Here is a 23,054-nt window from a genome sequence, read left to right as displayed (position 1 = left end):
CAGTCGCTCCTGGATATTTTCAGGGAAGACACTATCTCGCTACCAGGCGTGACGCCGTAAAGCAACAGAGCCCGCCATAGCTCGGACCAAAGAATCCGCAGTATCTAAGGCTGAGCAGATTGTGAATTCCACAAGGTCGCAGCCATCCTGGAGGAAGTGAAGGAGATCAACGAAACCACCTTCAGAGGTGGCAGGAAGAAAAGACTCTGTAGAGTACCACAGGGCAGAGGTAGCCAAAACACACACTGTATTTAAGGACCGTAGGGCTGCACTAGTAGGTGCAAAGATGTTCCTACCGCATGACTCAAGCCATCTGGACTCCTGAGAGGGAGGAAGCATTAGAGGGGGCAGGGAAAGAAAGTCAGTATGCAACATAGACCCCTGCGCATCAGGATGCACAAAAAGACAAACCGGATCATGCAGAGCTGGACGGTGGCAGTGCAAAACTGAACGAGCTACCGGTTCATTTGAAGCAGGCCGGACCCAGGTACCCAAAAGGGCATCATAAAGGAAAGCCTCAAAGGGCAGAAGCGTCTCCTCATTGCTGGACCCTCGGTGAAGGACCTCAAGCAAGGGGTCCACAGAAAGGGGCAGAAGGGGGTTGCATGTTTGAAATGCGGGTGGCCAATGAGACCACTCTAAAAAAAAAGCCGCATCAGCCTAGGTAGCCCTCTGCGGTACAACAGCTCATCAGTGGGAGAGGGTTGTAAGCTGACCCTCCCAAGACACCAATGCCCCACATAAGGGAGCCCCATTGAAGAATGAGGATCCTGATGGGGTTCCTGGGGAGGCGAAGAGCCTGACTGATCTGGGAGCCCCTGAGAAGGCTCCACAAATTCCAAGGGGGGGCACTGGCAACAATACCTCCGTGACGCGGGACGAGATGGCGGCGCCAAACTTTCTCCAGAGGCCTCTAGAGAACAATCTTTCAGGAGACCGCCGCGCGGAAGGGTGCCACCGAGTTTTCAAATCATTGCAGCCCCGCTCTTCAAGATGGGATTTTTACACTCCAACTGAGATGCATCACAGCGTGACTTGCCCCTTAAATTAACAATTGGGGATCGCCACTATTTTTCATCCTCCATCTCGGCGCATTTTAAGGTGACCCTAGAAATTATTATAGAAATACCAACCAGACAGAACCCAATCGAGAGATTGCGGACACAGACATTATCCAAGGCCCTCGTCAGCCTTGCTAAAAGAAATTATTATAGAATCGCCAACCAGTTAGAATCGGACTGAGAGTTTCCGGACAAAGAATTTATCCAAGGCTCTTTCTAGCCTTGCCAAAAGTATCAACTTGCACATACAGAATTCCTGAGGAAGGCTAACAGCCGAAACGCGTTGAAGGGGAATTAATTCTGTATTATTTGGAACAATTTATCTTGTTTTTGTTTTTGAATTGTAAAGCACTAATTTGTATTATACACATGTAAAAAATTATATATTCAGTTATCAATTGTTTCAAATATCCGAAAAAAGTTTATAATCATAATAAAATAAAAGAAAAATATTTTCATACAAAATCTAATTAGGCATTGACTTTATTATTTTTAGCGTTCACAAGTGTGATGTAAATATATGCACATAACCCGGTGCCAATTTCTTTCTTCCTAAACAAGTTTAGTTTCCTTGCTAGGGTTTATCCTTTCAGGCAGGGGCCCCCTTTCTTTTCACAAATAGCCCCTGAGAAGGCTCCACAAATTCCAAGGGGGGGCACTGGCAACAATACCTCCGTGACGCGGGACGAGATGGCGGCGCCAAACTTTCTCCAGAGGCCTCTAGAGAAGAGTCTACAACTCTGCGTCAACATGGCGCCAAAAGAACACCGGTCGGCGCTGATCGTGCCTCGTCAGATGCAGACTCAGCTGCATCTGGCAGCGAAACGGCACCCCCCGGCGCCAAGACTATGACAAGCTCCCCTTCCAAAGAAGGAGAAGGCGCCGGGGCCGGCGAGGCAAGCTTTCGGCGCCACCCTGGCGCCGACTTCGCCTCATCCAAGACAGGCTCCGATTCTGGAGAAAGGAGCGGAGGCGGAGCCGAGGAGTCAAACCTCCGGTGCCGGAACAGCACCGACCCCGACTTCGGACAGACGGCTGCCTGCCTGGAAGCCAAGGGTGTGCTCAAGGCAGGGCTATGAGCACCATCAACCACCTGCGGCGCCACAGGGAGCCCAGCGGGACTATGTGGCGCGGCAGAGGCACTGTGGGTTGTAGAGGGGGACCCAGCCGGGCCACCCCCTAATGACTCGATATGGACCGTAAAGGGGGACCCCAACCGGGCCACGGCCGCCATTTGCCTGAAGGCAGTAGAAGAGATGTCCATCGCCACATCTATGATCTCTGATGAGACTCTTTCTCCTTCTGAAAGTATATCCTTAGCCTCACTCTTATCCTCGGGAAGATATTCCAGCAAGGGGGAGATGTCAGCAAGGGGGAGATGTCAGACCACATTTGCCGGTCATTCCTCCTGAGGATAGCCATCGTATTGGAGGCCCGATGGCTGTTGCCACAAGCGCGGATAATCTCTTACCAATATTATCCAACCTGCGCCCTTCCTTAGCCATTTTTGGATCTTCTATGGCCGGCCTGCATAATAAAGAAGTCAGGTTTTGGAAGGCCAATGAGACACGCAGGAGAGTCCTCAGGAGCCCTGTATTTCTTACCCAGTTTTGGGATAACAGCCGGAACGGAAGCTGGAGTCTTCATCAGCTTAAGGCCCTCCTGCCACAGGAAGTCCACTATGTGGATGGCTCTGGTAGAGCACTGCTTAGTGGCCTTGAAGTTATATAAAAACATTCCGTCTGTTTGACCGGCATGGGGAGAGCAAAACGTTTTGAAGCCCGCTCTAGAAATTCATGAAAACCACCAGTATCCGCCGGTGGAGAATCAGCCATATGCACAGTGGACGAAGGCAGAGTGTGTGCCACATAGTCATTCCAATCTTCTCGGACATCAGGGTCCAACTGCAGCTCTCCCTCTTGTAGCTGCTGGGCACCACTATCCAGCACCTGAACAGGAATTTGCAAGGTCGGTAAGGTTTTCTGTTTCGGCAGCGCAGGCATAGCCTGCTGATCTGAAATGACGGTATGTTCCCCCTGTGTAGGCGGCAGCTTCTAAGTAGCATTGGCCTCAGGGAAACACTTGTAATAGTCACTGAGCATCAGACTTAAGTTTGTGACAAGAGAAATTGTGATGTTAATGGAGGTTTCCTGCTGACACTGCTCCTCCTGCTCCTCATAAGGATAATGCTCCTGAAGTGTCCAGGCGTTGCATGCTGGGACTTCCTGTGTCATACAAGGAATGTTCACCCTCCAATTACGCAGAAGGGTCATCCAGTACTTCATCCTCAGGTTCACGGCATTTAACCCTCTATTGCAAAGGGCTATATGCAGGACCATAAGAACCCTCATCCACTGATTCTTGGAAGTCCAAGAGGCGAGTGAGAGGCAGTGGGGAGATCTTGGAAAAGTCCTGCAAAAGAGAAGTAATTGCCTTTTGAAAGGGTATGTCCCTTCCCTTCATCAACGGGACCGTCGATGAGGTCATAGACAGTATCGTCGACGATATGACTGCGTGCATCAACGGGATTGAGACGCTCACTTACGACGTTGCGCCGAGCTGCACCGTCGACGGTGAAGCTCTTGTCGACGTTGAACTCCTCACAATTTCCGCAGCCATCACCACTTCAGTCTTCGTGGACCCTACAGCCGTCATTGTCCTGATCGGCGACATAGTAGAAGTCACCGATGATACCTTCGACGGCGTACCAGATCCAGCGGAGACCGAGGTCGTAGACGGAGAGTACCTCGGGTGGATTTTTTGCGAGGGAGTATGCGGCACAGGTGGAGGCGCACAGCCAGATTTTTGACGGGCATGAGATGGACCAGGCTGCTCTTTTTTTAGCCCTTCTTTCCACAGATGTTTGCTTGCTCTGAGATCTGGATTTCTTCAGATCTTTTTGGACAGATGGAGAATCTTCTTCCTTCATCTTCCTGGAGGAGGTATGAGGCCTCTCCTCTCTCTTGGAGTCTGAGTCCTTCACATACTTCCTCTTTTGTAGCCAGAGGAGCAGAGCAGTCTTCCCTCATGATCCCGGAGGGTTTTTAGAGAGAGAGTTCCACAACGCTTTTCAGTCTCTGGGCTTATGATCCGGATATAAGCAATGCAGACATTCCTTATGTGGATCCTCAGAGAAAAGCCTGGACTTTCCACAAGTCTTACAGGGCCTAAACAACCCTTTTTCAGACTCAGACATTCTGCAGCAAAGAAGGAAAAGGGTACAATCACTTTCAACAGTACTTCAGCTGAAGAGATGGTTAAAGAAAAAGAACTGCTAACTGGGAGTAGAAAAGGTCAAGGTAGAAACACTAACTGAGCAGAGATCAGAGAGACTCCTCAACACATAACGTGCTGGAAGAAATCGGAGGTATGGTGGCCCTGCAGCGAATGGATACTCAGGGTCTCTGCTGTGATTGGCGGAAGTTTGGATGTTCTCTAATGATGTTAAATGGTTACTAAATGCTACTGAATTTCAAGGGAAATTAAGTTTAAAGCTTGACACTATTTCATTGTTACCATGGGACTCCCACCATGACGACGAGGAATATTCAAGCATGTGAATCTATAGAAGATACAATACTGGAGAAGAAGTCGTTTTTGAAATAGGCACTGAAAAGGAAAGCTCATCAAAGATGTAACTGGCCCAAGTGAAGGTCTCAGTTCTGTAGGCCACCAGTCCATTGTACAATAAGAGCTAACAGAGCCAAATAAAATGTTCTCAATCTCAATTTTATCAGAGTTGAGCTTAGGATGGTTAGTGCTTATTCACCTGGGGCCCAAACAGTAAAGTGGGCTGGGCTTAGTGAGGAACCCTGTGGTACTCCACATTTCATTTCTATGAAAGTAGAGGTATACTTGAGTAAATTGTACAGCATTCAGCTTTCCTTTAAGAAGAAGGCCATTGACTAATCCTTTGTTCTCAATAATGGCCTCACAAAGCTTTTTTAATGAGTATTGTATGAAACACTGTATCTAGGCCAGATCCAATATTAACAAGGCAGGAAAGCTGCCATTGTCCAACAAATGTAATTTCGCTGTGCACTGAAGCCAAGACAACCTCAGTACTGTGGGCGACTCTGAACAATGATTGAGCTGGTTCCAATAAGTCTGTGGCACCAGTGCAAGAAGAAACTATGAACGGGACTTCTCAGGCAGCAACTTTAGTTACACAGAGAGTCAATGATATAAGATGCTAATTGCTGGGTATTGAAACGTTAGGCACAGATTTTTTTTCTTTTTAAGAAGACTGTCAGTATTGCTTATTTTCCAAAAATAGGTATCAAAGCTTTGGTAAACATTGATTTATAATGTTGCTTATAAAAGGAGCAATAATTGAATTGACATGGTGGAAGACCCGGGCAAGGCAAGGGCTAATAGGGGATCAGGTTTTCACCATTTGCATTTTATAGTATAGCATGAGTAACTAGTAATACAAACTCAAACAGTTCAGAACATGCAGACCGATCTTTAATGGGAATCTTTATATAGCATATTATGTAACAATCCTAGGTGCAAGGAAGTCCTGAAACATGAGGATTTTTTTCAATAAAAAAAAAAAGCTATTAATTTTACAGCCCTTGAAAACCCGCTACAACAGTTTTGCATGTTTCAGGTTTATTGGAGAAGGTAAAGATTACTGAGCCCAGAAGAAATATTAGCGTAAAACAGGCATTCTACTCCAGGAAATTCCTTCATATTAATTACAGTCAGTGGGAAATGATCTTGAAACAACAATACCATCCCCACCACCATTGCAGTTTTCCTGATTAACATTACTTATATGATATCCAGCTAGAAGTGTGAGTGCGATTTCAGATGTGGATGATTCTTTTGGCCAAGTCTCTGAAAATAAATGTGAATGTGTTTCTCAGTTAGGAGGTCATACATTTCCATACTGTGTTTACCTAGCAAGTGTGCATTTTGAAAGGCTTTTTAAGCATGTTGGCTAAGGATGACTTTGTGTTAAGTTGTAGTGGTGCACTAGGCACTAGTACACAGTGGGGATAAATGACACGCATTTTGAGAAGTGGGAAATAAATCATTAACAGTATCTGGGTCACTTGTCGACTTGCATTGTGAACGAAAGGTCAACAATTTTGCCTCATCGTAGCAAAAGCAGGAATGCATCCAAACGAATTACCAGACCAGGGGATATGGTAACACTGGCTTGTCTGCTCAGTTTATTTTCCAATCATATGATGATTTGGGTGTTCCTTGCATGAATTTGAAAGAGAACCCAATGCTCAAGGCATAAAAGTGCCAGCATGTATAATGTAGGTGTGGAAAAACAGCAGAAACAGAAAATGCCTCTAGCTCTCTGCAAGGCAGGCTTCATGTGAACTGGACCATTACTACAGACTTTTTGGCTTTCAATGAGGAGAAAATAGTGGATCCGAGTGAAAGCTGTACGAGACACCTGTTCTTTCAGTCTACTAAAAAAGGATTTCCTGATCTTCAAGATATAGGTTGCAGGCAAACTGAACATGATCAGGGCAGCGTCAGCAGGGTTTCAGTTCCTTTCATCAGCCTAAAACAAGATTAACAAGTTATTTACCTTCAGCAGCACTATTTCTGGTTCATATTCTAACTGCAGATTTCTCATCTTCAGAATATCCTCTGTCCGTCACCACCCCCTTTTGTACCGCTTTGGCCACCATAAGTGTGGCAGGGTATGCTCAGACGTGAGTCCCTTGCTCACTTTGCCACTAGATTCAAGCAAGCCGGGCTGAAGAAGGCTGTAATGCCAGAAACCGGTCCTCGGAACCTTGTTTCCGGTCCAGGAAAGACATGGCTTGGCAGTTCGGGCTGGACTGTTCCCACAAGGCACAGGGTCAGACTGATTTGCATATAGCCATGTCTGAACTGGGGTGGCAGAGTGGGCTAAAGAACAGTGATGGATTAAACCCAGATCTTTTGACTGGGTGTGAGTGTTTGATTGGTTCAGATGCTCCGTCCATCACCACCACCTTTTGTACCAGAATATCCTCAGGCGTAAAACTGGATCCAGAGAACTTCAATAGCAGTGCTCCTAAACTTCAAGAGGTTGCATTATGCCGCTCTACTATCACACTGGAAGTGACAGAGCGGGCTTATATTAGCGGTGCCCAGCTAACATCAGATAATCGTCTCTTTCCCCGCCCTCAGGCGCAGAGTGTAGAACAATTTGGTTAAAGTATGTCAATAACTAACTTCTGACCTACTGAAATGTTAACGAGGCTATTCTGCAGATATGGAACGTTGGATGGCAGTGAGGAATATGCGATTATAGTATTCACTAGAAAGAACTTTACTGAAGGATAGTAACTAGCTGTTCTGATGGATACTTCCACCGATAGTCAAAAATGATTTGGAATTTCAGCCATTAAACAATACATAAATAAATAAATAGGTAATATAATATCGCAATAGTCAAGACCTCCATAAATAAATGCTGTCATTAAAATAAAACACAGTTTAGCCATAAAAACAGGGGAGTTGGTGAGTCAATACTAAACTGTAGAAAGTGGAGACACTAGTACCATCAAGTCGTTAACAAGGCTCACTAATACTTACCACAGAAGGTCTTTAGGCTCATCATAATTATATAGACATACACTAAGTTGAGAGATACACACCTCTATATAGCTTTTGTCGACCTTAGAGCTGCCTCCGAACTAGTTCCAAGGGGGCTGTTATGGGACTCGCTCAAAAGGTTGGGGGTTCCCGAAGCGCTGCTAGTCCTATTAATGAGGTTTCTCTAAGAAAGTTATGCCCAAGTTTGATGGGGTTGAGAAGGGCAACTAACTCACCAAATTCCAGTACGTAGAGGGGTGAGGCAGAGGTATGTCTTGGCCCCTACACTTTACTCACTCTTAGTAAAGTTATAAAGTCCCTACTCAAAGGTAAAATAGATGCCCACAAGTTAGATGGGGTGTGTGCCAGCTCTCCTAATTGCAGACAACACCTTGCTAATCTCACTAACTCCCATGGGTCTGCAACAATTATTTAAAGAACGTTCACAATTTCTGTTCATCCACTGGGTTAGAGATTAGGGAAGAAAGTCACTCAGGCACTCAACATTCAACTTTTCTGGAAAAAAAAAATAAACCAGTGTAAGGCAGTTGTACCAACAGCACCTGCAGTCCCTCACACAGCGTGACAATGATCAGGAAGACTTTTCAGCATCAAGAGATTCAAGGAGCAGTGGTGCATATGCTTAAAGAGAAAGCATGTATGCACTGTCAAGACTAGGTTGAGGCCCACTAGGGCATCACAAATTATTTGGAAGGAAACATTTATGCTCAAACCTTTAATAAAACACATTACAGCAGGTGACTTCAACAAGAATGGTTGGTCCAATTTACACAGAAAAACATTATACTTAACCTTTCAATATAGCCACTGCATGCCTTTGCTGGGCTAAGGAGAGAAGAGTCAAAAGAATATTGAAAAGTTAGACTTGAAAGGCCAAACCTTTCAAAGCACTCGCGTACCACACCAAGCATTTATTTTGTACCAGCGCATATGGACTTCATGGTAGGCTAACATCCACCACCTCAGTTGACAATTCAAATGCCTTTAACCGCTACCATTAAATCTCCATGCATAGAGGTGAACGTTTTTGAGATTCAGATGCTGATCTTTGCCCTACTACAGAAAAATATGGTCATCTGGAAAAAGGAGACTGAGCAGAGGGCAAAAACACAGACTGAGGAGCTCTGGGTAGCACACTCAGCTGGCCCAGTCCAGGGCAACCAAGATGACGTGAGCCTCGTCTTTCTAGATCTTCAGAACGAGAGACAGGAGGGGTATCTGCGAGAAGGTCACTAGACGTCTCTCGCTCCTTTCGAGCTGCCACTAGTGGGGCTTGCAGGCATGCCAGGAGGAGTCTGACTCTCATTAAGATATGAAGCATGGCCTCCTTGAAGGCTACTATATGCTAAGTAGTTGACAACAGCCAGGTAAACTCCGGGCACGTCGTGACCAGCTGCAGTACTGGCTCTGAAATAGGGAACTCTGAAGTATATTTACCATGACAACCTTGCACATTCCCTTTCGAGCTAGAGTGGTGGGAATGGGTTTGATTCCCACTCCGTCTTTTTGTGTTTGCGCTTGCACTTCAACTTATCCGATGGCTTTGAATGCGAAATGATTGGGAACTGCCTCATGATAGAAACAGGGTGCACAAACTGAACCGCGAGCAAGACCTGTTCTTCGACTGAGACCTCTGCAATAGGTTTGGCAATGGGTTGTGCCTCCTGTTCCCAGGTCACCTTCAGGTGCATAAGGACACATGTCACATAACTTGCAGTCACAGTCGGAGCTTTGGCACCACAGACCAATTTTGTAGGAGTCTGTGATGGCATCTGCTTCTCACAGTCTCGACATGGTTTGAAGCCTGGAGTTTTCGGAGTAGGCAAAATAACATAGCACACTATCTAATGATTTTTGAAAAATGTTGCAAAAACACCGCAAGTGCACCAGATATGCGTTGGAAGGCGCAGAAATAAAGGGACCGATGTCAGCATGCAGGATTGGCGTATTTATGCGGCATAACTCTGTCACGTCCAGAGTGGTATGCAGCCAGTGTAGAGCAACAAAACGCCACCTGCCAGTGAGAGGAAACACTGCTTTTGACATTTTCCAGATCCAGTCGGTCACCCGGGGATATTCTGAAGGTGTGGAATCTGCAGTTAGTGGAATCCATCAGTACTGTTTAGACTGAATGAATGGGAGATTTCCGAGCATAATGCTGACCAACAGGGTATTCTGATGTTAGATCAATCAGGCACAAAGACAATGTAGAAGAGAGGAGCAGGAGAAGAAACCTCCAGGTTTTAAGCTGCTTAAGGAAACAAAAGTGATTAGTGGATAGACGGAGAGACCTACAAAGTCAGTTCTGGTCGTTGGCACCAGGTAAGAAAAAGTTGGTAATCCTATCAAGAAACAGCAAAATATTAATTGCCATAACAGGGAAACATTGATAAATGAAAAGAATGAGCTACATATTAAATAAATACCAAAGTCTCATAGAAAACTTACAGTCGTCCAAATCAAGAAGTGAAATCTCTTGCTTTTGAGCTTCTTTTTTCTTGTGTGTTGGCTTTTTTTCTTCTTTCTGTTAAAACAGTAGTGGCCTGAATTACATAATGCTTTAACAACTGGTTTGTGAAAGTTACAAATACTCATCATTTGAAAAGAGAAAAGGATGAACAAGTTACTTTGGTAATGACCTTTCTTGAAGATACTCTAGCTAACCTTAGATTACTCACCTTGTGAATACTCCCTCAGGCATTAGAATGGATCTGCAAACTTTTTAGCAGCTCCTCTACGAACCAGTAGGTGGCATCATGCAGCTCCCCACCAACTGTGTTCCACGCTGAAAGTGACATGCAGAGCTGCAAATAAGTGCTACTGATGAATGCTGACATCCGCTACTTTCTAGGCTGTTTGGTCTGGCATATACAGATTAAATGAAAATTCCTTAGAGAACCAGCCACTTCCAGAGGTGCAAGGGCTCCTACCACAAGGTCAAATTCCCCCCACACCACCCTGCTTTTTAAAGGACCACATGGCTGTGGAGTTATCAGTGAATACCTGCACCAGCTGTACTTTGATGGTAGGCAGAAACGCTTTCAACGCCAAGTGAATCACTAAACTCCAACCAGCTGATGTGGAGTGTGATCTCTCCCAGATAGTCTGTCCAAACCAGTAGTGATGCATTCATGCCAACGATTGGCTCTGGGTCAGCTAAGGTTAGACACCTTCAACTGACCCAATCGCGGTCCTGTAGCCATCACTGCAGATCATTTGCATTCCCCTCCAAAATATGGGTATAATCCATCAGCTCCCTAATGTTGTGGCCACTGAAACTTCAGGGCCTACTGCAAAGCCCCCATGAGCCATCAGGCATGTGACACAAGCAGGATGAAGGAGGCCAACAATCACAGCAGCCTCTGAGTCATCGTCATTGAGATCCAAGACATAGGTTGAAACATCAGGATCATAGTCTAAATGTCCTGGACTCTCCTTTACAGATGAAAACCATGCCATATCCAGAATGGCTCTGATGAAAGGGTCAAGTGTGCCTCTGGCTCAATGATCATGAACCCCAGTGATGAGAAGAGGTTTGCTGTCATGTGGAGGTGATTGATGACTGCCTGCGGCAAGATTGTTTTCAGCAGTCAGTCGTCACGGTGGGGGAAGACTCATTCCCTGTAAAATGGACAGATGGCACTGAAGGCCTTGGTAGGTGCAGAGAGTTAGAAAGAAAAGAAAGGGCATAGCTCCAGCAGACAATTTGCATGACTCACTTGTCCATCGCGACGGTGTGCCACTCTCGGAGGAAACATAAGGTCCTGCTTCTAATAGGTTGGCTTTGTGCCGGCAAGGGCATACTAAAGCAGTTTTGCGATTGAGGCCGACAGAGGTGTGGGGTACTCAGATGAGCATTGCCACTGCTGACCCGCGATGGTCCCCGGAACCACGGCCTTAGTAGCAAAAAGACTGAACAGCCTGGTCGGCTGAAAGAGGAATCTGGTGTTGACGGAACCTCTACTGTACTCACGATGAGGTCAAACTGCTAATGAAATTGCCTAATGAGAGACAAGCCCAAGGAATGTGCTGGGGCTCTGATCTTTTTAAATCACTCCAAGTCTGAGTTGGCTTTATCCCCAAAAAGGCAAGATCTGTAAAAAGGAATGTTTATTAAAGATTCCTGGATGTCCCCGAACAAAACATTCAGGCGTGGCAACAGATAGCCACTTTGGCACCTAAGGCAAGTCACAGCAATCAGTCATAACCAGTCATGATTGTATTTGTATTACAAATTTTACCACATTGTAGCTATCTTGAAAAGACTGAGAGAGATGCCCGAAGGTTGTCTGAACCAGCTGGCAAAACCTGAACCATCATATCCCAAAGTGCAAGGAACAACAGCCAGCCAATGTGACAGCTGCGAATGACCGAGCAAACAGCAAATCTTATCGAGGATAAAATCAGTTTGCCAAGGGTCTCTATTAGTATGGACTCATTATAGGGACGAGTGGTAGAGAAAGTGTTTGGATTGACCCTGATGGATGAAGCTTGGAACACCAGACTCTACAATGTAAGATGACAAAAATACAGTAGTGACCATGCCATATATTTGCTACATCTATATAAAGGTCAAAGTAAGGAGGTGTAATGATAAACAATTGTAATAACTGTCGATTAGCTGGTGCTCACATGGTACAATCTCTCTGCCAAACAAGGGTAAAATGCCCAGCCTGAAACAACAGTTTCAGAGCAGGAAACTTATCAGCAATAATATCGAAGCACACGTAATTAAAGTCTGAATAGTCAGTAAATCCAATGATACATTTTCAAACGTTGAAGTGATCAAAGCTTGTTTTATTTTCCAACTTTCTTCTGATATTCATTAATCCATCATAGTACAAATGAAAATAGGCAGACAACACATGTTTTGTCACTTTGACTTTTTTAAGGCTACAGCCAATACATATATATAAAACATTTATGTTATTAAAAAGCTTGATGACACGAAGCCAATGAAAACTGCACTCGAGAGAGTGTGATGGTGAAAAGTGACCAAAAAGCAAAAGTTACTTACCTTCGGTAACGATATATCTGTAAGAAACAGTAGTTCGTATTAGATTCCTTACCTTAGAATACCCCCAGACGTCAGAATTGATCCGGAAACCTTTGCGTAGCAGTACCCTTGCGCGTCGGTAGGTGTTGTCTGCGGCTCCGCGTCCGTCGTCGGGATGACGTCGCCGCCCTCGCGCGCGGACGTCAGTTCTTATACACAACCTTTCCACGCCAGAAAACATAGAGCCATCATAAAAACCACCACTGGTGCCATAAAAACTAGGGCCCTGAAAGGGGATGACCTTAACCCTAGAGATCGGTTTGCAGAACGGGGAGGATGGGTGCGGTAAGGAATCTAATACTAACTACTGTTTCTTACAGACATATCGTTACCGAAGGTAAGTAACTTGTGCATCTGAAAGAAACAGGTTAGTATTAGATTCCTTACCTTAGAATAGATACCCCAGCAATACTAACCCCGGTGGTGGGTCTGCGAACCAATAATCACACCAGAAAGTCCTGGAGAACGGAACGGCCGAAAAAACCATCTCTCCGGACTTGGCTGTCCAGGCAGTAGTGTCTTGCGAACGTGTGCAGCGAGGCCCACGTAGCTGCCTGACAGATGTCCTGCAAGGGGACGCCCAGGGCAGTAGTAGCCACCGTGGCCTGTGTGGAATGGGCCCGAAGCCCCACAGGAGGCTCCTTTCGAGCCAAAGAGTAACAAGCCTTGATGCACAAGACGACCCATCGAGAAATAGTTTGCTTGTGCACCGCCCGTCCCTTCTTAGCGCTCACGTAACCAACAAGGAGTTTGTCATCCACCCGGAACTGGCGTGTGCGATCCAGATAGAATGAGTGCACACGTTTTGGGTCCAGACAGTGGAGCCTCTCTTCCTCTTTCGAGGGATGCCGAGGCGGAAAGAAGATGGGCAAAGTGATGGACTGCCCGATGTGGAAGGCTGGGACTATCTTGGGCAGGAAAGAGGGCCGCGTCCGCAACACAACTTTGTCCGGATGGACTGAAAGGAAAGGAGGCTTAGAGGAAAGGGCCTGGAGCTCACTCACTCTCCTGGCAGAGGTGATGGCAACCAGGAAAGCGGTCTTCAGAGTAAGAAGGCGAAGAGGACAGTTATGAAGTGGCTCAAAGGGAGTGCACATCAGAAAAGTAAGAACAAGGTACAAGTCCTATTGAGGCATCACGAAAGGGACTGGAGGAAACATATGGGTGATGCCCTTTAAGAACCTATTTACAATGGGGAACTTGAAGAAAGTGGGCTGATCAGGTAGCCTTAAGAAGTCGGAAATGGCCGAGAGGTAGCCCTTCAGAGTGCCCAGAGCAGAGCCCTGCTGGGCAAGAGAAAGAAGGAAGAGGAGAACCTCTGAAAGAGGGGCAGAAAGGGGATCCACAGCCTTTGCTGTGCACCATGCTACAAACTTGTTCCACCTGCAGGCTTATACCGATTTTCTGGAGGGACGCCTGGCTGCCAGAATGACATTACAGACTTCAGGAGGCAAGTCAAAGGGCCTCAACTGCCGCCGCTCAATCTCCACGCATGTAAGTGGAGACTGGACAGGTTCGGGTGGAGGACTGTCCCCTGCTGCTGAGACAGAAGGCCTCCTGAAGAGGCAGACGAATCGGGGGATCGACAGACAGGCTGAGTAGCTCCGGATACCAGAACCTCCGTGCCCAGTCCCGAGCCACAAGAATGACTTGGGCCCGGTCGCGCCTGATCTTCTTCAGCACTCTGGGCAGAAGCGGTATAGGCGGAAAGGCGTACAATAGACCGCAACTCCACTCGTGACGAAAAGCGTCTCCGAGCGAGTGCCGCCTTGGAAATTCCAACGCACAGAACTGATGACATTGCGCGTTCTCTTCTGTGGCGAATACATCTAACCAAGGCTCTCCCCACTGCTGAAAGAGGCCTTGCGCCACGTCCGAGTTCAGACACCGGTCGTGATCCATCATGCACCTACGGCTGAGTTTGTCCGCCCTGGTGTTCAGGGAACCTGCCAGGTGTTGAACCACCAGGGTCACGCCCTGATGTTCCAGCCACTGCCAGAGGCACAGTGCCTCCTGGCACGGGGTCCACGACCCCACCCCACCCTGTTTGTTGCAGTACCACATGGCGGTGGTGTTGTCCGTGAACACCTGCACTACACTCCCCCGGACAGAGGGAAGGAATGTCTTCAGTGCAAGCCGGATCGCCCGCAGCTCCAGAAGGTTGAAATGGAGCCGCCGGAGACCAGAGGCCTCTGATCTCCACTTCTCCTATGTGGCTTCCCCAACCCTGGAGGGACGCATCCGTCACAACTACGTGCTCCGGTTGGGGTAGAGAGAGGGATCTGCCGCTGACCCAATCGCGGTCCGTGAGCCACCACTGCAACTGTCTTGCAGTGCCCTCTGACATCAAGTCATGGTCGGACAAGTTGCCCTGATGCTGGGCCCAGTGAAACTTCAGGTCCCACTGCAGAGCCGGCATCCGCCACCTGGCGTGATGCACCAGAAGGATGCAGGAGGCCATCAGCCCCAGAAGCTGCAGCGTCAACCTGACCGAGACTCGGGATAAAGGCTGAAAGATCGGAATCAGAGCCTGAATACCCCGAACCCGCTGCTCGGGAGGATAACCCCGAAACTGCGCCGAGACCAGAACCGCTCCGATGAAGAGGAGCTTCTGAGAGGGACACAGGTGTGACTTCGGCACATTGAAGGAGAACCCCAGCAGGTGCAGGATGGTCGGCCGTAGTCTGGAGGTGGCTGACGACTGTCTGGGGCGAGCCCGCCTTCAACAACCAGTCGTCGAGGTAGGTGAACACTGAAATCCCTAACCTGCGCAGATGAGCTGCGACCACCACCATCACCTTCGTGAACACCCGTGGGGCGCTGGTAAGGCCAAAGGGGAGCACGGTAAACTGAAAGTGCTCATGCCCTACCGTGAACCGCAGGTAGCGCCGGTGGGCCGGCAGGACAGGGATGTGGAAATATGCGTCCTGCAAGTCCAACGCTACCATCCAGTCTCCTGGGTCCAGGGCAGCTAAGACCTGAGCCAGTGTCAGCATCTTGAACCTCTTCTTCCGGAGGAAGCCGTTGACGTTCCACAGGTCCAAGATAGGGCGTAGGCCCCTTTTGCCCTTCTTGGGAACCAGAAAGTAGTGGGAGAAACAACCACACCCTACTTCTGGCCCAGGAACGCCCTCGAAGGCCCCCTTGGCCAAGGGGGCCGCAACTTCCACACGCAGACGATTCAAGTGATCCCCCGACACGCGGTGGTACTGCGGTGGCATGGCTGGAGGGGTCGCCTCAAAGGGGAGTGAGTAGCCCCTTCGAACTATTTTCAGCACCCACCTGTCCGATGTGATGTCGCGCCAGTGGAGGAGGTGATGGCGAACCCTGCATCCCACTGGCGTCTTGTGGGCCTGAAAGCTCGGACTAGGAGGGATTTGAGGCGGATGCTGCGGGGGTGGATGTGGACTGGCCGCGCCGTTGTCCCGGGCACCGCCACGGCGGTTACCACGTCCACCACCGCGCTGGATGTTAGTCTGCGGCCCGTGGCTGGCAGGACGTGTAGGGGCGCCCCTTCCTTGGCCACTAAAGGGACGAAAGGCAGCAGATTGCTGGCGCAGGGCCGACAGGCCCAAGGACTTGGCCGTAGCCTTGGAGTCCTTAAAGCGCTCAAGCGCACTGTCTGCCTTGTCGCCAAAGAGGCGACGGCCATCAAACGGCATGTCCATAAGGGTGTTTTGGACATCAGCCGAAAAGTTGGCGGACCTCAGCCAGTGTGGCAACGAATCGCCACCGTCGTTGCCATCGCTCTACCTAACGAGTCCATGGTATCCAGTCCACATCTGATGGAGTACCGTGCCGCATCTCGACCCTCCGCAAGGGCTTGAGAGACTTTAGTCCGGGCCTCCTCCGGACATTGTGGCAGCATGTCCGCGACCGTGTCCCACAGAGAGTGGGTATAACGGCCCAAGAGGCACGCGGTGTTAACTGATCGCAATCCCAAACTCAGGGAGGAGAACATCTTTTGCCATATTGCTCGTACCTCTTGGATTCCCGATCGGGGGGAGCCGTCGAGAATGCGGTCTGGGAGTTAGAGGACTGGATAACCAGGCTCTCGGGGTGGGGTGGGTGGACAGGAAGCAAGGGTCGCCCGGAGCCGGCGGTGGCGTCTGGCCACGTTCCTATCTACAGGGGGACCTGTAGCGGGCCTGGACCAGGTGCCCAGAAGAACGTCAGACAAGGCCTCATTAAACGGCAACAGAGGCCCTGAAGAGCTTGCCTGCAGTTTAAGGACCTCAGTGAGGAGGTTAGTCCTCACGGCCGCGACGGGGAGGTCAAGGGCCAAGGCCTTGGCCGCCTGCGTCGACACCACACTATAGGCTGCCCCCTCCTCCGTAGCCACGGTAGGAGGGGAGACAAAACCAATGTCTGGCGAGGTGTTCAGACCACTGGCGTCTCCTAGCTCACCTGTCCAGTCCTGATAAAACTGACACTCACGTGCCAGAGGGTCCTCCGACCCCTCCCAATCCGACTCGCCACCCATCTCCTGGTATTCAGTGTCAAAAGATGGGTCCGGATCATAGAAGTAGAAATCTCCCATCGGCGTCGAAAGCGGCGTTCCAGCGCCGGAACCGGACCGAGGGACTGGGGACAGCGTCGACAGTGGTCGGTGCCGGGGGCGACACCGTAGCAGCAGGCGAGGTCGTAAGGTCGACCGGCGACGACCCGGATCCATTGGAGTCCTGCGGCGTCGGGACCGAAATCGCCGACGGCGCCGGGGCCGAGGCACCCGACGGCTCCGGGGCCGAAGCACCCGACGGCGCCGGGGCCGAAGCACCCGACGGCGCCGGGGCCGAAGCACCCGACGGCGCCGGGGCTGAAGCACCCGACGGCGCCGGGGCTGAAGCACCCGACGGTGCCGGGGCCGAAGCACCCGACGGTGCCGGGGCCGGAGCACCCGGCCCACTTGGGCTCCCAGTCGGGGCCGCTGGGCCCGCAGGCGCGGCGGAACCCGACGGAGGAGTGAGCGACCTCATGGCCGTGAGGAAGGCGTCGATCTCCTCCGGCGTCGCATTCTGCCCAGGGACCGGCGGGTATGGAGCAGGCCGTGACGCCTGCGGCTCCGATGGAGCCGCGTAAGCGGTGTCACCCGAACCCCCTGCCGCGTCGCGCCAGCGTCTGGGGGAGTCGGAAGAGCAATGTCGCCTCTTCGACTTCTTGTGCCTCTTAACTGAGGACTTGGAGCTCGAAGAGTGGTGTCGATCCTCCGAGCCGTGATAACACTGGCCCCGCGACTGGTCCCTCGACCTCCTCCCGTACTGGGACCTCGAACAGCGCGGGGCCGACTGGCGGAGCTCGAGGCGCTTGCGGGACCGCTCCCGCCTAGCCTTCGACGTCAAGGCCCGGCAGTCGGGGCACGACTTGTCATCCTGTTCGGGCCCCAGACAATGAAGACACGGCGATGGGGGTCGGTAACCGACATCAGTCGGTTGCAGTCGACGCAGGGTTTAAACCCAGCCATCCCTACCGGCACAGTTGGAGTCGTTCGACTTCGAAAAAGAAGATCAAAAAGACCAAAAGGTTTAGTCAAAAAATGACTAAAGGGTTCCACTGTTCCCGGATCGGCGCTTGCTGGCACAGAAAAAATAGGAACTGACGTCAGCGCGCAAGGGCGGCGTCTAAGTACTCCTGCGACGTCATCCCGGCGCCAACGACGGAGCCGCAGAAGACGCCTACCGACACGCAAGGGTACTGCTACGCAAAAGTTTCCGGATCCAGTCTGATGCCTGGGGTTATTCTAAGGTAAGGAATCTAATACTAACCTGTTTCTTTCAGATACATAAGACATCCAACTGATTATAGAACCAGAAACCAAATTGGATAGTGTCCAATCATGTAAGAATAGTATTAGTAAGAAGAGAATGATTTCTTTGAAAGTATATAGAATAGTTTCTAGACCCATGTAGTGAAAATAGTGATTCAATGACATATAAATGTAAAAGCCCAGGTGTAGGAGAGTGGGGTCTGCAATCCCATGGCCACCCCAGATTTTTTGCTTTTTGCTTCACTGGTTTACGTCTTTCCCTGGCTGTGGGCCTGCTAATCAGACCCACAGCCTAGCTGTTCTCTCTGTAAATTACAACCATGTACCCTAGGTGCATTTACCAATTGGTACTGGGCCACCTTATCAGTCCCTGTACAGTATACCTTAGGTATCCAGGGCATAGGTGTACCCAGGGCCTACCAGGGGCTGCAGCATGTATTATGCCACCCCTGGCTGGCCACCCAAATCTGACACAACTGGCTGCACGACAGCTGGGGCAAGGTGGTGTAATCACCCTTTGCTTTAGATATAGTATTCCTATATCTAACCCTAAAATGGACACATATATTCCTATCAGTCACTCCTATGGCAGGCCTTATCAATCCTGAAGGCAGAGTGCTTGGAATTATGTGAGATGGTGCTCTGGCATGAGCTGAGCCCGTTTGCAGCTTGCGGAACCAAGTCCTTATAGCTGTTCCATGATAACGCTATACCATATACTCTTAAGTGCATTATAATCCTCGCAGTTAAATGCTAACTTTGGCATAGCATTATCAAAAGATGTCGAGTAAGGTGTCATACGAATTGGAATACTAACCCCTCGCCAATTCTGGCGACGGGGTTAGCATTCCACCCTTTTAGAGGGTCACAACATGTATGTCACTGTAAACCCCGGTTAAAGTTAACTCGAGCCTCAGCATCACAAAATGGATGCTGCCACCACAGACACAAGTCTGACCTCCTGCTGCTGGGAGTCCTTCCAGCAAGGGAGACTCAGAAAAAGGGTTTCCTGCCTTGGGAGGTGCTAGCACAACCCCAGACAGGATTTTGTGTATTAGGTAGGCCAAGGCTGAAAGGAATGAGACATGCCTGGGGCACACAAGGTGCCCTGTGCATACACCGGTTCCAACCAGTTGCTGGGGCACTCCAGCCCCAGCTCTGGCGGGAAACTGGACAAAGGATAGGGGGTGTAACCACCCCCCTTCCTGGTCCCACCCAGGGGAGGGACCTAGTCGTAGTGCAGCCCCCTTTAGCTGAATAAAGGTAGGAGCTGGTCCCATTCCAGATTAGATTACTCTTGACAACTTCCACGAAGAACTCTTGACCTTCGACCTCCTGGACACCAGAAGACTGAAGAATCTCCCCTATGGTCAGGGAGTGACCATCCTGCTTTGCAGGCACCATCAAGCTCCTGTGCGGTTTGCTGAAAAGTCCTTCCATCCCGGAATCCGACGACCCAGCTCGACAAGACCCGGACCTCCAGACCTCTCTGACCTCTACCCACATCCACAGCACAGCTGGGACCCGTGGGTGCGACGAGCAACGTGGAGACGGCCATCTTGAAGAAACCTGCACAGCGCTTCCAGCACGACCCCTGAGGGTTCCTCGAGTGAGTGCATTGGGGACTGAGAAGCCCCACACCGACGCAGCTCCTGCACCAAAGACCAGCCCCCCAGCATCCCCGTGATCTGCGTGGGGCCCTTTTGCCTGGTTGCTGCCCTTCCTGTTGTCTGGTCACTTGCCGGCTGGCTAGTGACCTCTGAGACGACGACCCGAAGATTTCGACACTGCTAGTCTGGTCCCCCAGACTGGCCCTTGCTTCCTTGTGAAAGAGAAGCACCCCGGACCCTCCTGGTCCACACCAGACGCCATCTTTGTTCCACCGCGTGGCTTGCATTAGCCAAGGCCTGTTGTCCAGATCGACGATCCGACACCGCCAACAGCAGCAGACTACGTGGGACAGCTCGTGCCTGCAGCCTGGTCGTGAAGAGCAGCTCCTGGTCCGCGCAGCTACAGAGAGAAGCGACCCTTCCTTCACCTGAACGCGGCGCAGCATCTGGTTCCCTCCTGGTTCCCTCCTGGTTCCAGCACCGTCACTGGCTAGTGACCAAGACCCTGTCCCCTTCCTTTTCAGGACTTCCTTCTTCCTAGTTCCATCCTTGGAACCCCCGGACTCCTCCATCTGGCTGCCTGCCAGCAACTCCTTGTTTCAGGCATCACCGGGATCAACGCAGCAAACCCGACGCAACTTCAGCCCTATGCACCCGCAGCCTGTGGGTTAGGTAAGTAAAGCTTCTAGGTGCTGAAGTCTGGGTCCACTATCCTAGTGTCCAGGACCACTGTGGTTTTCCCTCCATCCAGCCGGGTTCGTCCGGAATCCGTAACTTTGTAAACTGTAGCATCCATAGACGTTGGTACACATCTCGCGTGAGAGTTTCCACTCTGCACGTGAGTCCCGTGGGCCTCCTGCTCCGTACTTACCTAGTTCGTAGCGTAGTCCCAGCGATCCTCCAGCCTCTGGACCTTCTTACAGTATTTTCCTTCCTCGCATTCCATTGTTTTGAGTATATGGTTTGCCGTGCCCCTCAGGCACACTTGTAGATATTGTGCGAACTCGTATTTCTTTTGTAGTATTGTCATGTGCTTAGCCCTCTGACCTCATAAAGAGTTCAGAGCTGTTGTTATTAATAAATATATCGTTTATTTTCATAACAACCTGTGTGGTGTCCTTTCATCTGGTATTCAAGGGGTTATATTGTGGTAAAACAGCTGGCTTCACATGCCAAAAGAGTTTAGCCTAAAGACTGCTTTTGTCCACGCTACTAGGATAGCTGGTCTATCAGGTTGACTTACAACCAATCACCATAAGGGTTGTTTGGACTGATACAAGGTGATCACTAGAATTAGTGAGCATCATATATCAGGCCAACTTCTCACACCAGGCACTACCCAATAGTGCTGTGGAGTGTACAAAGGAAACGGACAGCACCGTAGGCTATAAGTCCTCCTCTGGTTACGATGCAGGTGGCACCAGAGTTGGCGTTGAATCTGAAAGGAATACTAGGGACACAGGTGTGGGTGCTGAGGATGTGCCCGCATTGGGGGCCACCCCAAAAGTCCAGTGGGCTAGCAGGGGCCTGGGGGGATGGGGAGGGAGGGAACTGGGAGACAGGATACAAATTTTCAAAAAACCGCACCTTTTCTGGGGCCAATGAGTCTCAGGAGTGTCCCAGCAGTCCATGGGACACCAGCACCCAATCCAGACACTGCTCTCACATGAGAGGAGCAGCACCAGGATTTGCCTAAGCAGCCTTGTTTGCCGCTAAGACAGTGCCTGAGTGCCTGCAGCATTTCTCCAACTCGGCTGTGCAACACAGCCAGGTTGGAAAAACATACTTGCGCATGTCTGTTGCCGACCTGAGATGGCCGACCAAACAGACATGCGCACTTATAGTGCACACTACCCCCTCCTCCCTGCCATGCCCGACCCAACCCCACCCAGACTCCCTGGCTCAGTCAGTCAGCGGGAGGAAAAATTATAATATTGTTATATTCTCATTTTAATTTCCGCTGACGGACTCCGCGGGGAGACGCTCCTCCGCCATTACGAAGCAGATCCTTGGGGCCTAAGTGAGCACCAGAGGGAATCGGTAAACTGCAAAGTATCCACGACATAGCTTCCCTGAAGGCTTCCACTTGCTGCAACATTGCCTACAGACCTGAAAAGTCAGAGTGGTCAGGACCAGGGACGAAATAGGATCTGATGGAGATCAGAGCAATACCCAGAGGCAAGATGACACCCTTGCGCCCTTCTCTAGAGACAGGAAAGGGCCATTTCCGACTTCGATTTTTTTATTTCTTGTTTCATTTATCCATAGACGAGGACCTGTCACAGGAACTGAACCTTCCGTTTGACTCTGACCAGTCACAGCGCAGAGCCTTCATGTGCTTGGAGATGTAGAGTTCTTTGGGTTACCAAATACTTTTTGGGCTCATACAGGCGCAGTGGCCTGAGGCCCTGGAACAGTGATTCGGCCCCACAAACCATACCCAGATCATGCAGCATGTGCTTGAAACCGGTCCCTGTACGGTTTCAACCCTATAATTTTAGGGAGTGACATTTTCCTTGCACACATGTTTTGATAAAGCCAAACCAAAGTTAGCATTAACTGCTAGGATTATAATGCACTTAAGAGTATATGGTATGGATATATCATAGAACAGCTATAAGGAGATGGTTCAGAAAGCTGCAGAGGGGCTCAGGTCATGCTAGGGCACGCTTTCACACAACACCAAGCACTCTGCCTCCAGGATTGTCAAGGCCTGCCATAGGAGTGACTTATAGGTTACTATGGTCCAGATGTAGGTGGCCATTTACCGACCGGTAATGGCCGATTTCGGCCGTTACCGACCGGTAAATGGGTATTTGTGATGTAGCGGCCCTATTTTACCGATTCGGTAAATTTACCGAATCGGTAAATTTACCGAATCGGTAAAATACCGAATCGGTATTTTTACCGATTCGGTAACTTCCTGATGTAGGTGGGCCTCTTCTGAGTCCCAAAGGCCTTACAGATTCGGTATTTTACCACCCAATCCA

General features: G+C 49.8%; 1 protein-coding gene across 2 annotated transcripts in view; it reads right to left on the bottom strand.

The window, feature by feature from the left end:
• AP3B1 (adaptor related protein complex 3 subunit beta 1) overlaps positions 1–23,054 on the bottom strand; it is a 1,831,130-nt gene that overhangs the window by 561,945 nt on the left and 1,246,131 nt on the right. For both annotated transcript variants that reach the window (XM_078675217.1, XM_078675216.1), the window contains exon 21: positions 10,083–10,158. In XM_078675217.1, the coding sequence (XP_078531343.1) occupies positions 10,083–10,158 (76 nt within the window). The remainder of the gene's footprint in view (positions 1–10,082; positions 10,159–23,054) is intronic.

This window comes from Lissotriton helveticus, chromosome 2_1, assembly GCF_964261635.1.
Source record: "Lissotriton helveticus chromosome 2_1, aLisHel1.1, whole genome shotgun sequence".
Lineage (NCBI taxonomy): Eukaryota > Metazoa > Chordata > Amphibia > Caudata > Salamandridae > Lissotriton > Lissotriton helveticus.
The sequence above is the reverse complement of the archived record's forward strand: the minus strand, read 5'-3'. Positions and strand labels throughout refer to the sequence as shown.